At 40.6% G+C, this 24,753-nt stretch overlaps 1 protein-coding gene across 3 annotated transcripts in view; it reads right to left on the bottom strand.

Moving 5' to 3' along the window:
* PPP6R1 (protein phosphatase 6 regulatory subunit 1) overlaps positions 1-24,753 on the bottom strand; it is a 69,933-nt gene that overhangs the window by 3,425 nt on the left and 41,755 nt on the right. For 2 of the 3 annotated variants that reach the window (XM_075839924.1, XM_075839922.1), the window contains 12 exons: positions 23,322-23,386; positions 19,895-20,010; positions 19,724-19,809; positions 18,506-18,595; positions 13,719-13,816; positions 9,497-9,520; positions 8,700-8,757; positions 8,428-8,573; positions 5,542-5,660; positions 5,256-5,418; positions 1,340-1,440; positions 982-1,174 (listed from right to left, as the gene is read on the bottom strand). In XM_075839924.1, coding sequence (XP_075696039.1) covers positions 982-1,174; positions 1,340-1,440; positions 5,256-5,418; positions 5,542-5,660; positions 8,428-8,573; positions 8,700-8,757; positions 9,497-9,520; positions 13,719-13,816; positions 18,506-18,595; positions 19,724-19,809; positions 19,895-20,010; positions 23,322-23,386 — 1,259 coding nt within the window. The remainder of the gene's footprint in view (positions 1-981; positions 1,175-1,339; positions 1,441-5,255; positions 5,419-5,541; positions 5,661-8,427; positions 8,574-8,699; positions 8,758-9,496; positions 9,521-13,718; positions 13,817-18,505; positions 18,596-19,723; positions 19,810-19,894; positions 20,011-23,321; positions 23,387-24,753) is intronic. The other variant, XM_075839923.1, reaches the window with a different exon arrangement.

A 24,753-nucleotide genomic window follows, 5' to 3' on the forward strand; every position in this document is an offset into this window, starting at 1 on the left:
CAAGCCCTCATACCACTTAATAGACGGAAAAATAAAAAAGTTGTGGCTCTCGGAATTTGGCGACACAAAATAAATTTTCTTTTTTTTTTACACTTAGGTTTTTACTTGTAAGGGGATGTTCACACGGAGTATTTTGCCGAGTTTTTTGACGCGGAAACCGCGTCGCAAAACTCGGCAAAAACGGCCCGAGAATGCCTCCCATTGAAAAAGAAGCGACATGCCCTATCTTCGGGCGTTTCCGCCTCTGACCTCCCATTGACTTCAATGGGAGGCAGAGAAAGCGTATTTCGCGCTGTTTTATGCCCGCGGCGCTCAATGGCCGCGGGCGAAAAACGGTGCGAAAATCGGTGTGCAGGGAGAGGAAAATCTGCCTCAAAGTTCCAAACGGAATTTTGAGGCAGATATTCCTTCCCCAAAATACTCCGTGTGAACATAGCCTAAAAGTAGTAAAATATAGAAAAACCTATATATATTTGGTATCACCGTAATCGTATTGACCCACAGAATAAAGTTAACATGTTGTTTTAATTGCACAGTGAATTCCGTAAAAACGGTGCGCAAAAAACCATGGAGGAATCGCAGTTTTTTTCATTTTCTACCCCACAAATATTTTTTCCCCTGTTTCCTAGTACATTATACGGCAAAATAAATGGTGGTGCAAAAAACGACAACTCGTCCCCCAAAAATCAAGCCCTCATAGTACTATATCGACGGAAAAATAAAGACGTTATGGCTTCTGGAATGTGTGGAGGAAAAAACAAAAATGAAAATCTGAAAATTGTTTACGACGGGAGGGAGTTAAAATCAATGCAGTCCTGCAATCACCGAAATCCAGGTTCTCTCTTTATTACCTAGGTAAGCTCTAGTGGGGCATATGAAAGCAGACAAAGAAGGGAAACAATACTTTGAGACTGCACAAACAACCCCATCCCTTTTCAAAAGGAGACAAGAAGTCAGTGGCTAAAAATGTTTTCACCGTACCTGTTATCTTCTGTCACAGTTTCACCTTGCATAACAGGCTCAGCAGTTTCACCATTTAAAGCCAACCTGCAGATGGTTTCAACCCCAGGTTCACTGGAAGATGGTGTGATCGTACCCGTTTCTGCAGCTGAACATTGTGGGGCTGCTATACTTTCCTGGGAGTTAACCAGTGTGGCTGAGGTGTTCATGGTTTCTAGTTGTTTGGAGTGAGGGGGAGATTTGAGAAAAACAACAAAAAAAAACCACAATGACATGCAGGAAAATACCAGTTTATAATAATGTATATGAGCAGTATGAGCACTTTTTTCTGCAGGTCAAACCCCCATGCAAACAATATATCACAGCAGTATACACTCACCTTCTGTTATAGATGTATCAGATGAATCACCATTATTTACTTCCTGAGCTGAACAATTTTCTGATTCTATAGGTGCCTCGGCAGGGGATGTTGATTGGAAACTTGTGAAAAACAAGAGAGAACGTTCTATAATGACCAATAATAATAATAAAAAACAACAACATATCCTGACTGTCAACTAAACAGACAAAAAGGGTTAAAGAAGATATCCAGAGAACAAAACTTCCTGACCATTAATTTTAGGATATGAATTCAACTCACTTAACAATGTACTTTAATTTCCAATTCTGTGCAGAATCCACAGGTAAAAACCCTGTCACGCTATGCAGTCTCCTCCTACGTGACGTGAATTAGGGCTGCCTCCCATCCTGTATGTTTTGGCGCTTCGTCAATCAGGTGCCTGCAGGGGGTTGGCACTGTGACTACTCCATTCTTAAGCCAGCCCCCTTATTGGTACTAGCTCTTTTAGCAAGTTACATACAGAAGTAAGGGGTGGCAGATTCTTCCATGTAAACCCATTTTATTTAACTAGTAAGGAGATATAATATTATGTCATATGGGATACTGCTCAGGTCTGTCTGAATCCTATATAGTCGAAGGCAAACAGAAATACCCTTCCGTATAGTGAGAAACTAGACATGGACCTCCACAATATATACGTTGATCTGAGCCGCTAGGCATAATTTATAAACATGTTTGCTAACATCTTGATCAAACTGTATAAGCCCACTTGCCACTTTAAAGAGGCTCGGTCACCGGATTATAAGTGCCCTGTCTCCTACACAATCTGATCGCGCTGTAATGTAGATAACAACAGTGGTTTTTATTTTGAAAAACTCTAATTTTTGAGAAAGTTCTGAACAATTTTAGATTTATGCTAATTAGTTTCTTAATGCCCAACTGGCCCAATCAGCGTCATACACTTCTCTTCATTCATGGCTAGCTTCTTTCACTGCACAGCGTGATCACGCTGTGTTGTCACATACACCCACATCAACTGTACTGTAGTGCCTTGACAGTGAATAGACATCACCTCTAGCCAGGATGCAATGTCTATTCACACTTCAGTAAAGTTAATGTGGGTGTATGATCATGCTGTGCTGTGAGTACAAATGGACATGAATGGAGAGAAGTGTATGACGGTGATTCGTCAGCGTCATACACTCCTCTTTACAATGTCCACTTGTTCAAAAGTTTAAAAAAAACCCAGTTGGGCATTAAGAAACTAATTAGCATAAATCTAAAATTGTTCATAACTTGCTCAAAAATGATCATTTTTCAAAATAAAAACCACTGTTATCTACATTACAGCGCCGATAAGATTATGTAGGAGACAGGACACTTATAATCTGGTGACAGAGCCTCTTTAAGGCTGCCTCTTTCGAAGTGGGTCCCTAGTCTATCGGTTGCAGCACCGCATGGCGGCCACAGCCACCGCTCCAGCAGAGGGAGCAACCCAGAGGCCCAAAAGCACCCATGCTATCAGGCTGTGCCAAGCCTTCTTGGCTCTGGGCCACGTCCCCCACAAGTGCAGCTCTACAGCAACAGATACCACCACACAGCCCCACAACATGTGAACAGATGGAAAAAGCTCACCTTACCATGCGCTCCCACTGACCAACAGAGCACAAGCAAGAGCAGAAACGCTTATGAGGTCATTCCTAAATTAAAATCAGCTGGGTCAAATGTGTGGAGTGCTGGTGCCAAGTAAAACAAAAGAAATTGAGGACAATACACTATATAATATCAGTATAGTGATATCTGGGACCCACTTTAACCCCTTAATGACCGGGCAATTTTGCACGTTAATGACCAAGGATTGTTTTTTCACGGTCGCATTCCAAGAGTCGTAACTTTTTTTTTATTCCGTCGACATAGCCGTATAAGGGCTTGTTTTTTGTGGGATGAGTTGTATTTTGTAATTGTACCATTTTTAGATGCTTACAATATATGGATTACCTTTTCTTAACTTTATTTTTGGAGAGAATTGAAAATAAGCAGCTATTCCAGCATTAATTTTCACGTTATAAATTTACGCCGTTTACTATGGAGTGTAAATAACATGTTAACGTTATTCTATGGGTCGGCACGATTACGGGGATACCAAATATGTAAAGGTTTTATATGTTTTCCTATGTTTGCACAATAAAAAGCCTTTTAGAAAAAAATTACTTGTTTTTGCATCGCCGCATTCCAAGAGCCGTCATTTTTTTAATTTTCTGTCGATGTGGCCGTATGTGGGCTTGATTTTTGCGGGCCAATGTGTAGTTTTAATTAGTACTATTTTGGGGTACATAGAGAATTTTGCCGTTGTTTTTTGCGGTTTTTTTGGACGCCGTTCATCCGGCGGTTTAATTAATGTGTTAATTTTATTGGTCAAGTTCTTACGATCGCGGGGATACCATATATGTGTATGTGTTATTTGTTTTGACACTTTTACTGAATAAAGTTTTATTTGATTTTGACTGTAATTATTTTATTTTTTTTCCACAAACTTTATTTAACTGATTGACACAGGGGACTTCACTATGCGATGTGCCGATCACATATATAATGCTTTGGTATACTTCGTATACCAAAGCATTATTGCCTGTCAGTGTAAAACTGACAGGCAACCTGTTAGGTCATGCCTCCGGCATCGCCTAACAGGCAGTTGCTGAAGACAGACCTGGGGGTCCTTGTTAGACCCCGGCTGTCATGGAAACCCAACGGCGACCCTCGATTTGTTTGCGGGGGCGCCGATCGGGTGACAGAGGGAGCTCCCTCACTCTGTCAAACACATTAGATGCCGCTGTCACTATTGACAGTGGCATTTAATGAGTTAAACTGCCGGAATCGGAGCGCGCTTCGATTCCGTCAGTTGCAGCAGGAGCCAGGCTGAGTAGAACAGCCGTGCTCCTGCCGCTGATCGCGTGGGTACAGTGACAGTACCCACGCCATCACAGGACGGATATATCCGTCCTCCTGCGCCAACTAGCAGCTGCTGAGGACGGCTATATCCGTCCTTCGGCGTTAAGGAGTTGAGAGGTTGCCTTGAAGCGGCAAGTGGGTTCATACAGTTTGATCAAAATGTTAACAAAGAACCTCATGTTCACGTTTATAAATAATGCCTATCAGCTCAGATCAACGTATATACTGTGGATGTGCGGTCCATGTCTAGTTTCGCACAATACAGAAATACCCTTCAGTTAGCCCAAACCATTTAGAACATGCTGAAATACATGGACAATCAAGGCCTTTTGCATACGGCAGCATTACGGATCCGAGGGGTGCAAATCTGTAATGAGGTGCCCATATATTTGTGTGTGTGCCGCTTTGATTTTAAAGGAGACTGTTTTTTTTTCTCTCAGGAATTCCCATGAGAACGTGTGAGGAAAGTAAAAGTCACACGTAACATTAAAGAAATGCCACTAAGGGAGAGTACAGTGCCTCAAGAAGGGACCACTCGGCTCCCCCATGCATTGTGACGTAAAGGGTTCATGCACAAGACATTGTGAACCTGAGGACTTAAACCCAAAACAGCCATATACTGGTAAAGCTGGACTGCTGTATGTTTCATGCGTTTTCTTTATTTGACGTTACATTAAAGTTTATATAGTCAAACAGCGTTTTGGCTTGTGGCTTTATTCTTTAGTCTTTTTTTTTTTTAAAAACAAGGCATTCTCTGGGTGTGCTTTTTTATAGGACTTCAGAAACCCCAGAAAAAAAAAAAAAGGATGTACAAAATAACACAAACACAAAAGTTAGAAGTTTTCCTAAATCAGAATACGTAAAATTAGGTAATTATTTACTTATTTGGACAACGCATTTTCACTGGAAAATAGACAAAAGTATTCTACTTTATGAACATTCCCAGGATATATAATCTTCTGACAACACTTTGTTACTAAGGCGCAAAAGATAAAATCTACAATACCTGGTCTGTTTACCGGGATCTGTAAAGGCTGCCCAGTTGGCTTCACTACCGTTATTAGGTGCATTCTCTGCCCACACCGACGAACCAGTATCTTCGGACGTAACCGACGGGGAGATTGAGGCATCTGTAGATGTGGAATCAAATGTTGCTGTCCAGCCAGGGGCTGAAGAGGGGGAAAACAAATGATCTTCTCAAACCTTCTTCTTACAGAGTAATTACGCCAATATAATACAGTGTACATTAATAATTAAGATCTTCTTTTAGGTGGACACTCGAAGTCACCCACCTTCTGATGTTTCTGGTGCTGGATCGGTTGTTGAAGGATTAGTACTAGTACCACCCCCAGAATCCTCCTCCTCTTCATCAGAATCTCGACTATCTTCACTATCTGTGCTCCCACAACTCCTAAAAAGAACACAAAAAGCCCATACTTTTGCAAGGCAGAATGGATGCTATAAAAGCTAAATTAAAGCAATTACGTGTAGACCAATTTTGCTTGGACTTTAGATACAGGAACTTTTCTTCATGCCATCTCTTTAACCAACAAGAGAGGATACACTAAGTTTTTTTTCTACCAAAGGAGTAAGAAGATGAGCAATTGCACGTCATTAAAAGGAAATTCCCAGAATCGACTATTTTCCGCTATACACAGGATTGGTGAGAATTTTCTGATTGCTGGAGGCCCCACTACTGGCACCCCACAGATCGCGAGAACGGGGATGTCAAAGCCCCCAGTCCTCCTCATTGCACCTCCCGCAGTGAGAAGGAGCTTGAATGGAGTGTCGATCCAGCCTGCACCCGCCAATCTAATGAGCTGTGCTTGGCTATCAGTCACTCCTTTAGGCTTGGAATGAAGTGGCAGCGAGTGTACTCAACCGCCACTCCATTCAATGTCCTCCACGCTGCGGTCGAGCAGAGAGGAGTAACGGGGTGGAGGCGTAACCAGGTGGGGGAACTGGGGTTTCAGGATTCCCGTTCTCACGATTGGTGGGGATTCCAGTTGTGGGGTCCCCAGCAATCAGACAAGATAATTGTCGGTACTAAGAATACACTTAACTATTCAGTTCTGATGATAATGTGAATATATTTACATGAAGATATAGGCAAAAGTGAAATATATGAACTCTGCATATCTTGAACTTCTATTTTTAGGAGTTGTTGTGTGTCTCAGAATCTGCTTGGGTCACACATTTAGCCACAAACAAAGCAGAATGTTTTTTTTTGTTTTTTTACACACCGTGCTAGATTGTGATATAAAATTGAATAAAAGGCGCCCATGAGTGTAAAGTGCTGGGTGGCATTTTCACAATGTGCCAAGTATTTACTTTCCTAAAACATATGGGTATGGGGGTAAAATCAGATTTTTTTTAAATTCAGGTTTTATTCGTGTATGTCAAAAGTGTAAAAAATGGGGTGGGAATGGAAGCGTCTTTGCAGTCACAACCATCTCTATGTAACTTTTTATGGTGCCAGGCTCTATCCTCTATAACATCTGTTAGTATGAGTGGTACAATCTCTTCCAGTGTTGCCCTGTGGAGAAGATAGACTCCCACTCGCCAGTTACCTCCCCTGAAATTCAACAAGATTCCCATTTTGGCATTGCAAGTAATGATCCCGAGCACTGACTTAGGTTCCTCGGTGCCACTGGGGATGTATACTTTGAATACAGTCACAGTTTATTTGAGGTACCGAACAGAGACTTCTATAAATATGCCATTTAGTGCAATCCTTGAACTTTGAACCAGAGTCACCCGACACCCCATTTTTTTCGAACTCCCATTATATGACCAAGGGTATTTTGAAGGCATAACAAGCTAGGATTGTCCTCTGATTGGACGACCCATTACCCTTTATCCTTAGATGGGAAGCAGATCTCAAACGTATATTCCCTTCGGAGCAGTAGCAGTTTATCTTCTCCATTTCTAAAAAAAAACCTCTAGGTGCATCAACCCCTTGGAAGTTGCTAGGAAACCGCTCTATCATTGATATTATACGCCGTACAGATTGTCCAGGTTTTACCCAGGAGCTTCTAATAGGTGTTGGAGATACCATACAGAAATTGGCTCCCTGTTACATGTATGGTGTGACTGTGTTGCGATTCGGGATTTTTGGGAACAAATTAAGATTTTATTGGGCAGTTTATTACGAACCCCCTTCCCTTGGTACCCTAAACTTTGGAGGAATTACCTAGGGCAACCTAATGGTCATCTCCCATACGCTTACTGTAGCTAGATCCGCAGTGGCGCGTAACTGGAAGAGTAGATTAGTTCCGACTATTTCAAAAATAATAAATAAAGTAAAGTGTAACTTTAATATGGAAAGACAGATAGCGATTCGGATGGGTAACACCTCTAAATGTCTCTTTGATTGGGACGAATGGGTCCGATTTACAGCCGATTATTGGAAGACTGCATGACGTGAAGTGGACAATTTTTATTGTAATTGCTCTGTGACATACATCTGCTCATGAACAATAGGAGTTGATTTACTCTCAATATAGGAGTACTCAATCTTCTTATGATTACCATTTATATGTAGGCTGCAAGTTTTGATTGTTTTGTTGTATTTGACTTGTTTTTTTCATCTGTCTTGCCTTAGTTACCTAGCTCTTCAATTGCTTACTTTGTGAGTGTTCTAATATGCCATACATCACATGTAATGTCTTATTATTGGTACACTTGGCTGTTCATCTTTTGTATTGCTACAGTTTATAAATGTAATAAAAAATTGTAAGTTTAAAAAAATAATAATAATTGTACAAATGGTCATGGCTGCAAAATTGATCCATATTTTGAAATGGTTTTGCTGCAGTTTCGGGAGTACAATCTCGTTTCTGGCACTATATATATATATATATATATATATATATATATATATATATAGGTTCTGGATTTATAGATATTAAAGGGGTTTTCTCATATGGATGTCATGGAAAGGGGGATTCTCAGCTTGGGACGTCCCAGTGTCAGAGCAGAGAGATGCTAACAAATAATTTCCATGAATAGCTGCCATGTTGGCGGTTACTCAGCTATTTGCCATGTGTCATATGTCGAACCAGCAGCAATCAGCTAATAAGGAGCCTTTTTATGATTTGTGGCCTTGATCAATTTATTACCCCTTTTCTTTATGACCTATTTACACAATCAAGCTTAAGTGATACACATTACACTACCTGGTGCCAGTACTCTGCATTGTGCCTGAAGAAAATCGGATCTCTTTCTCCTGCCAGATATCTTCTCCATCTGAGCCTTCATCTTCATCGTCATCAAATTGCTGAATGCGCTCTTTGTAGCAAATTTCAAACAAATTGGAATTCGGCTGAATATATAGAAAGAGACCAATTGAATTCTTCTACCACAAATTGAATTTTTCTGTTTTTAAATTTTAAAAAAAACAAAACAAAAAAAAAAAAAAAAAACACGAAAAAAACCCAAAACAACTTACACTTTCCTCATCTGCATTCAGGGAGAATGTGATGTTGGCAGTTTTATCAAAGGGAGCACTAGAAAAACAAAACATTAGAAAATTAATCACAGTTACAGGACTTTTTGTTTTGTTTCGTTTTGCTTGTTGCCCAGCACACATTTCACTTTTTCATAATGCGTTTTAAAATAAAACAAAAATTGGTTAAAGAAAGAAAGAAAGAGGAATTGGCAGAAATGCTATTCTCTCATGCAGTGTCACTGATACCACCACCTCCTTAATATCTATGTAGTAAGTGTGAAACGCGTGTCAGAGCCAACGTCATGCAAAAACATCCATATCGTGCAAACGTGACAACTATTACCTCGCAGCAGCTGTTTTGGACTTCCAACAACAAAAGTAAGAGAGACAAAGATTTGCACCATGGAGATAATGCATACATTATATCACTAGATAAACCTGTAGAACGGACGTATTTGAGCTTTAAACGGTATAACGTTCTGTTACGCATACTATTAAAATTTAAACAAGGTTACATAAAAATACGAATACTAAAAAAAGATTAGAGGAACGCTTCTCTTTGTGCACTGGGAAAGAGATGTTGTTGGAAGGTCCATGAACGCTTTAATAGTATCAACACAAAATACAATGTGGCAATGAGAATGAATTAGGCTGTCTGAAGCCAAACATCAAGCAACAGATCAATGCTTGCCATAAAAAATAAAAAAAAGTGCAATAAACTAAAATCCATAAATTGGAGGCTGAAGGGTACATGTCACCGTGTAATGCCCTACCATAACTGTGTAAGCATGTTTTACCTCTTCAGCTGTCGAAAGTGAGCACTGCAGGTTAGAGAGAAAGAGAAAGAAATAGCAAACACATCAAACAAAGGTGGGGAAAAAAAAGTGGCAAAGCAACTCAACTACAGAGCCAACAGGTCAACGACAAAAATCTGGGCGCAAAGTGAGAGCGCAGTGTAAGGCATTCATTAATGTGCAAAAACTATTTTTATCAAATGTAATAATAAGAAAGATACAAAGTGATATAAGATTATTGACCACACATAGAGGTTTGATTTTAACAGGTGAGACATGTTTTCGTGAACCTACACAAATACATATGAATCTGGTAATTTAGCACTGGGAGATATGTCAGAAATAATGTTTTGTACAGCCTGTAAACAGGAGTCTATTGACCGATTTTTATATTCCTAACCCCTCTAATGTTATAGACACTAAATAAAACTTTGCATAGTAGAAAAACAGCAAAAACATTTTCTGACAAACTAAACCCAACTGATTTAACTATCATAGCACCATTTTTACTCAGCTATGAATGTCTCCAAAAGTGTTCAAAGGGCATGTCTTGTGTATGTTATTATAGTTTTTATTAACTATTTCAAACACACTTTTATCCTGTATTATCTGTATAGACCGTGTAGAAGGGTGCGTGGGCTTTAAAGCCCCATGCACACGACCGTATTTTTTCCCTCCCGTAAAAACTGGCGTAAATACGGGTCCTTTGTCACCCGTATTTAAGGGTCCGTAGTCACCCGTATTCCACCTGTTTTCTCTGCTTCTCTTTACACGTAGAGAGAGATATTGCACTGCAATAATCGGCAGCCTCTTCTCTCTATCAGTGCTGCATAGAGAGAAGGGGCAGCCCTTTCGGGCAGAGTTTCCGCAACGGAATTCAGCGATAAAAAGAAAAAGAAGTTCATACGTACCCCAACCGTTGTCTTGGTGACGCGTCCCTCTTTTGACATCCAGTCCGACCTCCCTGGATGACTCGGCAGTCCATGTAATAGCTGCAGCCTGTGATTGGTTGCAGCGGTCACATGGGATGAAACATTATCCCAGGAGGCCGGACTGGAGGAAGAAGCAGGGAGTTCTGGGTAAGTATGAACTTTTTTTTGCTGCAGGTTTTTGAAGGAAACATTAGAAATCTATATTGTGAGCGGCGCGCATGGTACCCACTGTCCAGCGTGCTGAAAGAGTTACTGCCTATCAGTGCAGCCCCTATGCCCTATCCAGCACTGATCGTTTAACTCTTTCAGCACCCTGGACAGTGACTACCGCTGGACAGCGAGTAGAATGCGTAGCAACGCTCCCGTAATTACGGGTGCACACACGTAGCCACCTGTATTTACGGGAGCCCCATAGACTTCTATGGGCCTGCCCGTGCCGTAATTACGGCCTGAAATAAGACATGTTCTATATTTTTCAACAGCCCAGGCATAAGCAAACGGGAAGGTACCTGTGGCCAATAGAAGTCTATGGGCCCATAATTACGGGCGTTTTTACGCTCGTGTGCATTGGGCCTAAAGCAGCTGCAATAAATAGAAGTAAATTGACAAATAAACTTCATAGATTATTAGTCTTCAGGAAGTGATGGAGTAAAGCCCCTTCCCCAGGGAACAGAAAAGTGACAGGAGCCTTATTGGTGTGTGTGTATAGAGTTACTATTTTGCCTTATCCAATACAGTTTATTAACTTGCCCGTCCTCTTAATAATGAGACTACTCTGCTCATACTGTCCAAATTTACACAGCAAAGTTGAGGTAAGCTACAGTAATATACAGCATCAGCCTATTGCACCTGCACCAGTGGTTAGTGTAAAAAAAATTAAAATACTCTTTTTGCTATTTTGATGTAAATGGGGGTTCCCAGTTAAGGACCCTCATCTATTAACTCCAGCAGAAAAAAAGCTACAAAGAGCGTCTTGCTATGGAGGACTTGGCACATTCATACATTACAAAGACAGGCCGTTGATTTGAATGGGAATTGTGTAATGCATCATTTCATTGCAAGGAAGTTTAAGACTTCCTGCTGGATTATCCCACAGATTACAGATGATCGGCGGTGGCCCAGGACCTAGACACCTTGTGATCAGCATATCATTGGTTTTTTTGAACGTCCTTTTAGGTTTCTAAAACGTTACAAGGCTTAGAAATTTAGCAGCAATTTCTCCCATTTTCAAGAAAATGTCCAAAACCTATTTTTTCAGGGACCAGTTCAGTTCCAAAATGGATTTAAGAGCCTTATATATTAGAAAGACCCCATAAGTCACCCTATTTTAAAAACGGCACCCCTCGAAATGTTCAAAACAGCATTTAGAAAGTTTCTTAACCCTTTAGGTGTTTCACAGGAATTATAGCAACGTGGAGGTGAAATTTATAAATCATTTCTTTTTTTTTTAGAAAATCCATTTTAATCCGTTCTTTTCTGTAACACTGAATGTTTTACCAGAGAAACGCAACTCAATATTTATTGCCCAGATTCTGCAGTTTTTAGAATTATCCCACACATTGCCCTAGTGCGGTAATGGACTGAAGCACCGGCCTCCGAAGCAAAGAAGCCCCGAGTGGATTTCAGGGCCTCCTTTTTATTAGAATATATTTTAGGCACCATGTCAGGTTTGAAGAGGTCTTGTGGGACCAAAAAAGTGGAAATCCCCCAAAAGACACCACTTGGCAAACTACACCCCTCAAGGAATTTATAGAGGGGTATAGTGAGCATTTTTACCCCACAGGTTTTTTGCTGAACTTAGTGGCATTAGATTGTGAAAATCTAAATTTTTTCCAATAAAACTTGTAAAAATTGATAATTTCTAAGGCATAAAGAAGAAAAAGCACCCCAACATTTGAAAATCAGTTTCTCCTGATTACAGCAGTACCCCATGTGTGGTAATAAACTGCTGTTTGGACCCACGGCAGAGCTCAGAAGGGAAGGAGCGCCTTTTGGAGCTCAACGTTTGCTGGAATGGTTTTCAGATGCCATGTCCCATTTGCAAAGCCCTGAGATACCAAAACAGTGGAAATGCCCCCAAAAGTGACCCCATTAGGGAGACTACAGACCTAAAATAATTTATCTAGGAGTATAGTGAGTAATTTGAACCCCCAGTTTTTTTTGCTGAATTTAGTGGCATTAGGCCATGTAAACTTCTATTGTCTTTTATTCTTTTTTTTTCACGGCATTCACCGTGCGCAATAAACTACATATTTCATTTATTCTGCGGGTCAATGCAATTACGGGGATACCATATGTATATAGGCCATGTATGTTTTACGGTGTTTGCACAATAAAATCGCGGTTTAGAAAAAGAAAAAAATTCGTTTTTGTGTCTCCATATTCTAAGAGCCACAACTTTATTTATTTTTCCATCAAGAAATCTGTGTGAGGGCTTGTTTTTTGAGGAACAAACTCGTTTTTGGTACCATTTTTGGGTACATGCGACTTTTTGATCCTTATTTATTCCATTTTTGGGAGGCTGAAGTGACTAAATATAGCGATTCTGGTATTGTTTTCTTATAAAAAAATAAATAAAATTACGACGTTCACCGTGCGGGATAAATAACAATATTTTCATAGTTCAGACAGTTACAGACGTGGCTATGCCAATTATGCATAGTTTATTTTATTTTTTTTCTAATAATAAAGGACTTTATAGGGGGAAAAGGGGCGATTTTTAATTGTATTACTTTTGCAACTTGTACTTTTTTTAGATTTATAAAAAATAAAAATAAATTCTCTATTGACCTCCGCATTTAGGGGGTTAATTGGCAGGGGTAACAGCTGTGATCCCACCCGATGCCTTCTGTCAGTGCTAAGGCTGCTAGTAGCAACCAGTACTGACAGATGCCGGGCTGCAAGGAATACCTGTGTGCTCCGTCAGGAGAACATGTAGATTAACGGGCTGCAGGCACAAGGACCAAAGCTGCAGCAAGATAATCTATGTGGGGTGGTGAGGAAGAGGTTAAAGCAATTTTTAGTGCGGTTATTGACTAAAAAACTTTACGCATCAATAAAAGCGTAAAAAAAAACCATGGCATTTCAAATTCTGCCTCAAATATCCTGAAGGAATTTTGAGGCAGATTTTTTTTCTGCCTGACAAAAAAACAGTGGTGTAAAAACAAGACTTCTTTAACAAAACCAGAGGTTTGCTATAAAGATAAACTAGTAGATGTAAATAAACTGCATCAAATGTATATCCTGCATATAAACTCATAAGTGATATGTATGGCTATATTAAGAATACTAACTTGACACTCTCTTCTTGCTCTCCAAACTCCTCATCGTTGAACCCAAAATGATCTATAAAAGCAGAAGTCATCTGCTGCATTTGGTAGTCAACAAAAGCCTGGAGACAAAGACAAATGCACATTATAAATGCATAGAAATTGGACATTCGGTGGCAATTACTTTATATCCAAATATTTAACTAGAAAAATTATTAAAAGTAAACTCAATAAATAAACTATGAAGCTTTGCATCGGAGCCTTAAACGATTTGTCCAAGATTAGAAAAAAAAAAGGTCTATTTTTTTAAATAATTTTTTTTAGCAGAAACGGCACCACTCCATGGGGTATGTTTGCTATTGCATCTCACAAAGAAATTGATACTAGGCAGGTCATAAGAATAGATAGGCAGCACTCACAATCCATGATCCATTTATTCAACCATTGCAAATATGAGAAAAACTGCAGTGTGAGCTGAAAATGTTTATTTTTATTACTCACAGTAAAATACTTTTCTCGTCATGTTCATTGGTGGCCATAGAAATTACCTGGGATACTAAAGAGGCTCTGTCACCACATTATAAGTGCCCTATCTCCTACATAATGTGATCGGCGCTGTAATGTAGATAACAACAGTGGTTTTTATTTTGAAAACCTATCATTTTTTAGCAAGTTATGAGCAACTTTAGATTTATGCTAATTAGTTTCTTAGACAACTGGGCGTGTTTTTACTTTTTACCAACTCGGAGTTGTTAAGAGAAGTGTATGACGCTGACCAATCAGTGACCAATCAGCGTCATACACTTCTCATTGTCTCAGCCCAGCTTCTTTCACTGCACGATCACGCTGGAACAATGAGAAGTGTATGACGCAGATTGGTCACTGATTGGTCAGAATCATACACTTCTCTGTACAACGCCCAGTTGGTAAAAAGTATAAACACGCCCAGTTGACAATTAAGAAACTAATTAGCATAAATCTAAAGTTGCTCATAACTTGCTCAAAAATGATTGGTTTTCAAAATAAAAACCACTACGGTTATCTACATTACAGCACCGATCACATTATGTAGAAGATAGTGCACTTATAATCTGGTGACAGAGCCTCTTAAAGAGGCTGTCACCACATTATAAGTGGCCTATCTTGTACATGATGTGATCGGTTCTGTAATGTAGATTACAGCAGTGTTTTTTATTTAGAAAAACTATCATTTTTGATGGTTATGACCTATTTTAGCTTTATGGTAATGAGTTTCTTAATGGACAACTGGGCGTGTTTTACTTTTTGACCAAGTGGGCGTTGTGGAGAGAAGTGTATGACGGTGACCAATCAGTGACCAATCAGCGTCATACACTTCTCCCCATTCATTTACACAGCACATAGCGATATAGCTATATCGCTATGTGCAGACACATAAACACACTATAACGTTACTCAAGTGTCCTGACCGTGAATATACATTACCTCCAGCCAGAACGTGATGTCTATTCAGAATCCTGATACTTCTGTAGCGTCTGTGTGATATTTACAGCATGGCAAGCGTAATCTCGTTTTAAATGACAGGTTACATCGTAATCTCGCGAGATTACGCTTGCCTTGCTGTAAATATCACACAGACGGTGTGGGGGAGTACTGCATCGGTTGAAACTGCCTCTTTACACCAATTGAAAAAGCTTTACCAGTGTTGTAGGAAATTCGGGATGATAAAGGCTTCCTAGCTTTCAGCTTTGTTAGGATAACCCACTCAGACAAATTGGGAGTGAGAGAGGTACCAGTAAGCCTTCCTCTTTGAGCTTCTTGATTGTATGGGAAGCTAAAATAGTCAGCTATCCAGTTGTCCATTCTGTTGACAGAGCTGGCACGTGCTTCTGCCCACCTCAGGATGCTAATAGTCTCTTAGTCTCGGACATGGTTGCAGGACTGCGGGTCCCACCATAATGTTTCACCCCCGTTGCATTGTCCCTCTGAACCCGCACGGTAGTGCCCATCAGAAGAGTCCAGCTTCAGAGGGACAGTAAGGATGGCTCGAAGTTCCAGGATGTTGATTAAAAGAGATGACCTCCTGGAGGGGACCATACACCTTGGAACTGTCCGAGACTTAAAGTAACTCTCCCCAGCTATCAAGACCTTCCACTTGAGTGGAAGGAAGGAGCATCCCAGGGTCAGATGGGAAAGAGCAGCCACAACCGGTGTGATTGTCTGACTGACAGGAGAGAAGAATTAAGCGAAGTTGTGGTCTTCTCCTATTGAGCCAGTACAGCCTATTAAACAGGAAGAGTGTGAAACTGGGCGTATGGAAGTTTCCATGGAGTAGACCATCAGGCCCAGCACCCTCATGCAGTGACAAATGGAGACCGGATGGAGGCCTTGGAGAGACCCAGGAATTCCCCTTACTTTACCAATCCAATGACTGACCTCAAGGAAACCACAGAAGCGTTACTGGCAAGGAACTGGTAAAATCACTCCCCTCCCTGGATGGCACGGAAGGTGATGTCGGTGGTACGGATGGGAACAAACTATTTGGTGGTAAAGAAACAAATTCTATTTTGTATCTTGTGGAGATGACACAGATGGGCACGGTCTCATATGCAGCGCTAGGTGCATGGTCTGAATGAAGGCATCTACTGGTATTCAGAGTCCTGCTTCTAGTAAGTAGGCCAAGGGATCAAGCAGAAGCGAAAGGAGTGAAATAGAGTGCCTTCCCTTTTATGGATGGGCTGAGTAAGAAGAACTGGGGAAGGTGGGAGCTCCTTCTGCCTATGTCCTCAGAAATAATCTTGTTTGGACAGGCACCATATAGGAGAGATCCTACGAAAGGAAGAGATGTCAGAGACTTTGTGTCCGCTGACCAGCATTTCATCCATCAAGTCAAAAGTATGGCTACAGAAAGTACAGAAGAACGGTCCATCAATCTGGCTGCAAATAAAATATGCCTTGCAGATGTACTTTCCTGCATTATAGGTTTGCAAGGCTATCTCGGCTAATTGCTCAGCAGACTCACCTAAAAAAATACCCTTATGGAGCCGTTTTGCCCATTCTGTTGTGGCCTTGCTAACCCAAAGAGGAGGCAAACATCGGCCGCAGGGCTGAGCCAGCAGCCCCAAAAGAGGACTTTGCAAAGGACTCCATCCTTCTGTCTTTGTGATTCTAGAAGGAGAATGTGTCTGCCATGCGGAAGGTGGCATTTTTTGCCAGATGGGTGGGTCAACTGCAAGAGAAGACGACCACTTCTTTAGACCCCATGCACACGGCCGTAATTTAGATCGGTGAGATGCTGGATCGAATCTTCTCATATTTGGAGGTCCTGTGCTGCTTCCTTCTATTGGTATTGCAGCCCAGGCCTATTCACTTCAAAACAAGCAGATCATTTTTTTCTAATGCTGGACAACATCTTCATATCTTTGGTGTTCAGATACACAAGATAATATTTTAAATTCAAAAGACTTTCAATGTCCAAAAAGATTCTTTGAAACTAGTAGAGGGCAGCAGAAACGATTACAATTCTCTGCAGTTGACCCTGAATTTCATGAAAAAGTTATAGACCATTTTTTACAGCAGTCAAATGTTTGCCTAGTCATAAAAACTGTCTGTAGTAATTTGATAGTCTGGAGATAAAGCACATAGCTTTTTATCTCTTTTTTTCATTTTATTTGGAGCAAAGTATATTAAAGAGGCTCTGTCACCACATTATAAGTGTCCTATCTCCTACATAAGGAGATCAGTGCTATAATGTAGGTGACAGCAGTGCCTTTTATTTAGAAAAACAATCTATTTTCACCACGTTAGGAGCGATTTTAGCTTTATGCTAATGACTTTCTTAATGCCCAACTGGGCGTGTTTTTACTTTAGACCAACTGGGCGTTGTACAGAGGAGTGTATGACGCTGACCAATCAGTTACTAATCAGTGTCATTCACTTCTCTCCATTCATTTAGTCAGCGCATAGTGACTGCGTTGTTCACTATGTACTGTCTTATACTGACACATTAACGTTACTCAAGTGTTTAGACAGTGAATAGACATTCCTTCCAGCCAGGACGGGATGTCTATTCACAATCCCTGCACTTCGTTAACGTTTGTTTGGTACTTACAGCAGAGCAAAGCGTAATCTCGCTGTAACCTGTTATTTACAGCGATATCTCGCGAGATTACGCTTGCTCTGCTGTAAGTACCACACAAACGTTACCAAAGTGTCAGGATTGTGAATAGACATCCCCTCCTGGCTGGAAGGAATGTCTATTCACTGTCTAAACACTTCGGCAACGTTAATATGTCAGTATAAGACAGCACATAGTGAACAACGCAGTGTAACTATGAGCTGACTAAATGAATGGAGAGAAGTGTATGACACTGATTAGTCAGCGTCATACACTTCTCTCCACAACGCCCACTTAGTCTAAAGTAAAAACACGCCCAGTAGGGCATTAAGAAACTAATTAGCATAAAGCTAAAAGCGCTCCTAACGTGGTAAAAATAGATTGTTTTTCTAAATAAAAAAGCACTGCTGTCACCTACATTACAGCACCCATCTCCTTATGTAGGAGATAGGGCACTTAATGTGGTGACAGCCTCTAAGTAAATACTTGGCAAAGTTTATTAAGAAACTGCAGATACTTGGCAAAGACTTTGCCTCCGGCATCTTGCACACGGAGGCGCCGTATGTTGGAGAATACCTTCATATGTCACTTAATGGCACATACGATTATTTTGCTATTAGATTCCGTACGCATGGTCGCTTAGCACATGGGAAGTTATTATGCATTCCATGCAGTGATTATGGTTTGCCTTATATATAAGGAAAATGTCTGTCACCTGCTGGAGAACTGCCTCTTGTGGAAAATTAAATTCCTTTAGGTCACTGTCTTCATCATCACTGGAGGAGTGCATATTTCTTGTGTTTACCTGTAGAAAAGAAAAGCACTTTTATATAAAACGGGGAAAAAGGCAAAAAAAAGTAATTAAGGGCCAAAATAGGACGAATAATAAAGCTTTAAAAAGAGAACACAAATAATCCATTAAATCTGACAATCAGTATCATACAGCTATAATGTTAGTCACTTTATCATGATAGATTAAAGCGCCACTGTCACTTTAAGGGTATGTTCACACTCCGTGGATTAGATGCGGATTATCCACAACGGCACACGAGCGTGACAGTTACATGCGTAAATACCGCACGTACATCTGCCCGTTTGCGTTGCGTTATTGTATCAGTGTGCTCTCCAAATGGCATATGTTTTTAAACGCATTCGCAAAGCACTTTTTTGTTAATGGAATTGATGCACAAATCACGCATCCGTGCACCCGTGTGCTGTGCTTGGTTTTCACGTACAACAGACACTGGCTATAATGGGCGCGTAGGTGCGGGAAAACGCACCAATATAGGACACGCTATAAGTTTCAGGCAACGGACTCTTGGCGCGTGAAAACTCACGCATGTGTGAACAGCCTCACTGAAATTAATCACAGGCTACAGCAAGATGGGAGGGACAAGTTGCCAGGGCATTGCCTGGGGGTTAATTATTGCCTTTTTTTTTTGTTGCCAACTCTGTTTTCCACAGCGGAGACTCACCATTGCATCACAATTTAGTACGCTTTTTTTCAGACAGAATTCTCTGCAGGCTCTAGGATGGATACGCTGCAAACTTTTACGCAGCGAATCCGCCCTATGTGCACATACCCCAAGGCTCGCTGCAAATTTTGTTGCAGAAATTTCTGTGACTAAAAATCTGTTCCATTGATCTGAATGGGTGGTTTGTGCAGCAAGCACAAAATATGCAGCGTGTCCAGGGACTAAATATGAATATTTACAATAGGTTAAATCTGTACACATATCAAGGAGAGGAGCCATGTCAGTCAGGATATCTTTCAATCAGTTTTGCAAAGCTCTTTTATAGGGACTACAGACAGGTGTGCAGCACTTCTACAGTGGGGACTTGCACAGCCACTTGTTTAACCCTTAATGGGCCACCATGGCAAGTGTACCTGCATTCTTTGAATTACAACACAAGTAAAAATACAAAAACTTACAAGGTCAACCGTGTTCTTCTTGTTCGTCTCTGTAAGCGATCCTGAGATAAAGTTTTCCCACCGCTCCTGCTGTTCATCCGGGAACTCTGAATATAAAGGTCTGCATTAAACTCAATTTTACTGTAAAATGAAAAAAATATATGAATATTTCAATAAAAAACTTGCAGTCACCTTTAATTAGCTGGCTAATGAGAGAGGTGTTGGGACCTTTTTCTGAACTTTGTACCAGTGCATTTGCGATTTTGGTTAGATGACCCATAAAACCTTTCCTCCGACCGCCTTCGGACCTGAAATATTAGTAAGTGTAAAGAAAATCAGCAATGAGTATATTTAATCAGTCCAGGGAATTGGAGATACTTAATGGGAAATCCACAATGAGGGTGCGGTTAGAACCACGTAAAAAAAAAAAAAAAATAAAAAAAAAAAACACTGCGCATCTACCGCGATTTCATACAATCGGCAATTGCGGTAAAACCACATGCGTTTTTTGGAGTTCTCTTTTCAACGCATTTCTGACTGCACCGCAACGTGCGAATGGGCCATAAATCCTATGTTACCAGTGGACTATGCAAGCATCGTTCGCGTTTAGCACAATTTCTATGTTATTGAGCGAAGTTTCGGTTGTTTTATAGAGCTCTGTGCCATTTTAAGCTTGGGATTAAGCTCATGGTTCCCTCTGCGACATGTAATTAGATTTTATGGGAATTTCACTATTAACCCCTTCTTGCAAAGTCACGTACAGTTACGTGATGGGCGCTAGTGTGTTAGCGGATCCCCACTTAACTGTACGCAATGGTGATCGAGATGGCTCAGAAGCTGCATGGTGTTGGCTGTAAAATACAGCCGACACCCCGCTGTATTGGCCAGGATCTAGCCTCCGATCCAGCCAATTAACCCCTTAGATGCAGCGATCAAAAGCTATCGCTGCATCTATGTGGTTTCTAGCGCATCGGCACCCGAGCCGTAGTCTCGGGGATGCCGATGGCTGCCATCACAAATCGGAGCCTTAACAATGGCTTCCGGTATGCCAAGTACACAAGTCTTTTAAGGCCACGCCCGGAGGCGGGGCCGAAAAGGCTTGCTATCCGGGCCAAGAAAATGGCGCAGGCTCACAACCTGAGCCTGCGCCATTAACCACGGGTGTCCGCTGTTTGTCACAGCTGGGCTCTGATCTGGCCGATTAACCACTTTGATGCAGCGATCAAAAGCTATTGTGGATAGAGCGAACCAGATTATTGCGAATGGCAACGATTGGCACCCACGGGGTTGCCGATGGTTGCTATGGCAACTGGGGGCCTAACAATGGCCTCCTAGTACAGAAGCCTAATAGGCTTGCTGTCAGTGAATAGCTGACAGCTCTAATACACTGCACTATGTAGGTAGTGCAGTGTATTAGAATAGCGATCAGGGTTTCACGCCTTCAAGTCTCCTGGTTGGATAAAAAAAAAAAAAAAAAGTTAGTTAATAAAAATATTGTAAAAAAATAAAAAAAAAAGTTTAAAAATAAATAATAACCGCCTTTTTCCCATAAGAAAAGTCTTATAATATGAAAAAACTGAAATTAAAAAAAAAAAAAAAAAAGCACACATTTGAACCAGGCAGCATCGAGCGGGACGATGAAAGCGGAGAGATGAAGACATCGCACCCCCTGCATAAAAAAAAAAGAAAAGAAGACCGAATGACTGTTCCCTTGCCAGTGATGCCAATTGTATCCGCGTCCCTTGGACGCGGCTACAATAGATTCCAGGGGCCTTCAATTTTGTCGTGGTTTTTGCTACGATTCGCCGCAAAAAGGCGACAAAACTAAGATGGTTGTCTTTGGGCGGCCATGGGCACCTTGGTAGCCTTGGGCCCTAGGTGGCCGCCAATAACAGACCTACGGGGATCCGCCACTGCATACATACCATTTATTCCTATGTCTAAATGCACATATCAACATAATTTTAGAGACCAAAAATCTGGTTTTAAGGTGAAAATTTTAAAAAGTTAACCTATAAAATACACTAATTAAACCCCTCAAAAAAGCAGTGCACCCCTAAACCCTATACATTTCCTGAAAGCAGACAACCTGACCATTGCAATGGTCTTAAAATATTGTTGGCGGCCATGTCCTCATTCACTTAACTTCGTGATAGACCGGAATATTTTTTTTTAAAAAGGACACATTAAAACATACATGCCTAAAACTCACAAACAGCAGAGGTTTACACAGAAAAACAATGTAAAAATAATAGTTGAAGGTGTGTAAAGTTCACACCACAAGCACCCACATCACCAAGACACCATGCAATATTTAGCCAACATCCACAGATGTATTAAAAATATATACTGCACATGGCAAACAGCTACTAAAATTGTCATTTTTTGAGAATGCACAAAATACCACGTATATAATTTAATACACACAAACATCTTTGCGCAACTTTGCATAAGCAATAAGCAAAAACTGCACAAAAATCCAACTTGGCAACTAAAATGCGTACCGCTTATGTAAAGAAAATATACTCTGCAAAAAACTAATATGTGAGTACATACATACCACCCATCTATGTTCACAAGTGCATGAAAATGAAATTGTGGATTTTATAGAAATATACATCAACCTATAAAAACCCAAAGGCTGTTTTTCACATATATATCGCTGTCGTTTTGACGCAATTTAAATAAAAATTATGCGAAAATGCTCTAATTAAAAAATTGCAGCACAAAAACACACAAATTGACCACAACGTGTGAACACGGCCGAACCCTAATCAATGATCGCAAATCCCTAAACCTAAATCGAATGCGTTAACAAATACTGATACATTTTTTAACCGGTAATAGTTGGAAAGGATTGTTTTACAGCGACCGCCAGTGGAAATGTCTTTTCTGACTGACCTCCGTCTTTTCCATCCATCAGAAATGTATTAGACATTCCTCTCTACGGATAATCATTATAGCTATGACCGTAGCGTGTACCGGGTGTTGCTAAAGAAGCAGGCAAATTTTACGCTGAAGATCACGTACAGACAGGATAGGGACAGTGTAAAGTGTACAAGCTTTATTGAGGTTTGTGAGTAGTGCAAATTATTTGACGCCGTGATCAGACTCTTGCGGACAGAGTCGTATAGTCAATAAACGGCCTAATTAGGCATGCAGGGGTGATTAGATGAGCTTCTGCTTTTTTTTTTTTTTCCCCCCCAGAAAAGGACTTCCCATATGTGGCAATCCGAGAGCAAGCACACCCTCTAATTGAGAAGGGGGGAGATAAAGTGAACAAAAACGTCATGTTACCCCCTGCCCTGTGGTCATCTACAGCCATAGAGGGAGAGAAGGAGAATCACAGATCCTCCTCCTCTCTCTGCATGCTGGTCCCCCTCTACTCCTCAATACATGCTGAACCAGGAGCTGCAACCATATGCAGCTCTCACTTCAGCCAGCTCTAGCTTAGTGTAGACCATGACTAGTGGCACATTCTTGGTCTTATTTTATAGCCGCACTAGAGCAGTTTGTAGCAAGGACTTATCAGATACATCCAAGGGTTCTAAACAGTTGGTTGTTTTTTTTAACCCTGAAATAAAATGGATTTAGTTGTTGTGATAATTCAAACACTTACTGTTCTCTCTCATTATCTTCCCATGCCGAAAGTATCCTCTGTAAAAGCAGGCATTTCTGTAGAAGCTGACATTGACATAAGTACATTATTAATAAATATGTCTGCATATCTATCCATGTGCTACACACACATATATAGATATATATATATATATATATATGCACATACACATTACATTCCTTTATAGATTCTCTCATACTAGGTACCAATTCTGCTGGGAAATGAAGCAATACACATCTGCTGAAATCTATAGATAATGGGGTCTTTCAGAGCAAGAGACACTCTTCACACCACCACTCTACCCCCATTATGTCAAAATACCTTAATCAGGCAAATGGGTTATCTATACTTAAACGTAAAACTCGGGGAAATTTTTAATAATTTGTCAAATTGCGCTACTAGGGTAATGTCATACCAGGGTCTTTAATTCTTTCACATTAGTCCATTAAACGCAAGTTTCCAAAATTGTTCGTACACTATCGGTCCCTAAAAAGGGGATTTCCATTTACCACAAATGTCCTTAAAGTGATGAGATCGATAGATAGAGATAGATCCCAAATTATTTGGACAGTGAAACAAGTTGTCATTTTAGCCATTTACCAAAACATATTAAATATACAGTTATATAATCAATATGGGCTTAAAGTGCAGACTCAGCTTTTTGTGTGTTTGAGGGTATTCACATCCTAATTTAAAGAAGGGTTTAGGAATTACAGCTCTTTAATATGAAGCGGCCTCTTTTTTTTTTTAAGGGACCAAAGGTAATTGGACAATTATCTCAAAAGCTATTTATTGGGCTGCATGGGCTATTTCCTAGTTAATCCATCATCAATTAAGCAAGTAAAAGGTCTGGAGTGGATTCCAGGTGTGGCATTTGCATTTGGAAGCTGTTGCTGTGAACCCACAACATGAGGTCAAAGGAGATCTCAATGCAAGTGAAACAGATCATAGTTGGACTGAAAAAAATAAAGAAATCCATCAGAGAGATAGCACAAATGTTAGGAGTGGCCAAAACAAGTTTGGTACATTCTTGAAAAAAAAAAAAAGAAGCGCACTGGTGATCTCGTGAACTCCAAAAGGCCTGGACGTCCACGGAAGACAACAGTAGCGGAAGATCGCAGAATCCTTTTCATGGTGAAGGACACTCTCCTAGAACTAGGTGTATCAGTATCTAAGTCTACCATAAAGAGAAGACTTCATGAGAGCAAATACAGAGGGTTCACCGCAAGGGGCAAACCATTAATCAGCCTCAAAAATAGAAAGGCAAGATTAGACTTTGCCAAACATCTAAACAAAACCTATATCGAGGACAACCAAAATCCCCCACCCCATCATCATCAGAGTCATATTTGTAATGTATAGTGTATGTTGGGGGGCGGGCATACATGGCCCAATCTACACATGCTGTGAATGGTGGAAACTCACCAAAATA

This window comes from Rhinoderma darwinii, chromosome 10 (genome assembly GCF_050947455.1).
Source record: "Rhinoderma darwinii isolate aRhiDar2 chromosome 10, aRhiDar2.hap1, whole genome shotgun sequence".
NCBI lineage: Eukaryota > Metazoa > Chordata > Amphibia > Anura > Rhinodermatidae > Rhinoderma > Rhinoderma darwinii.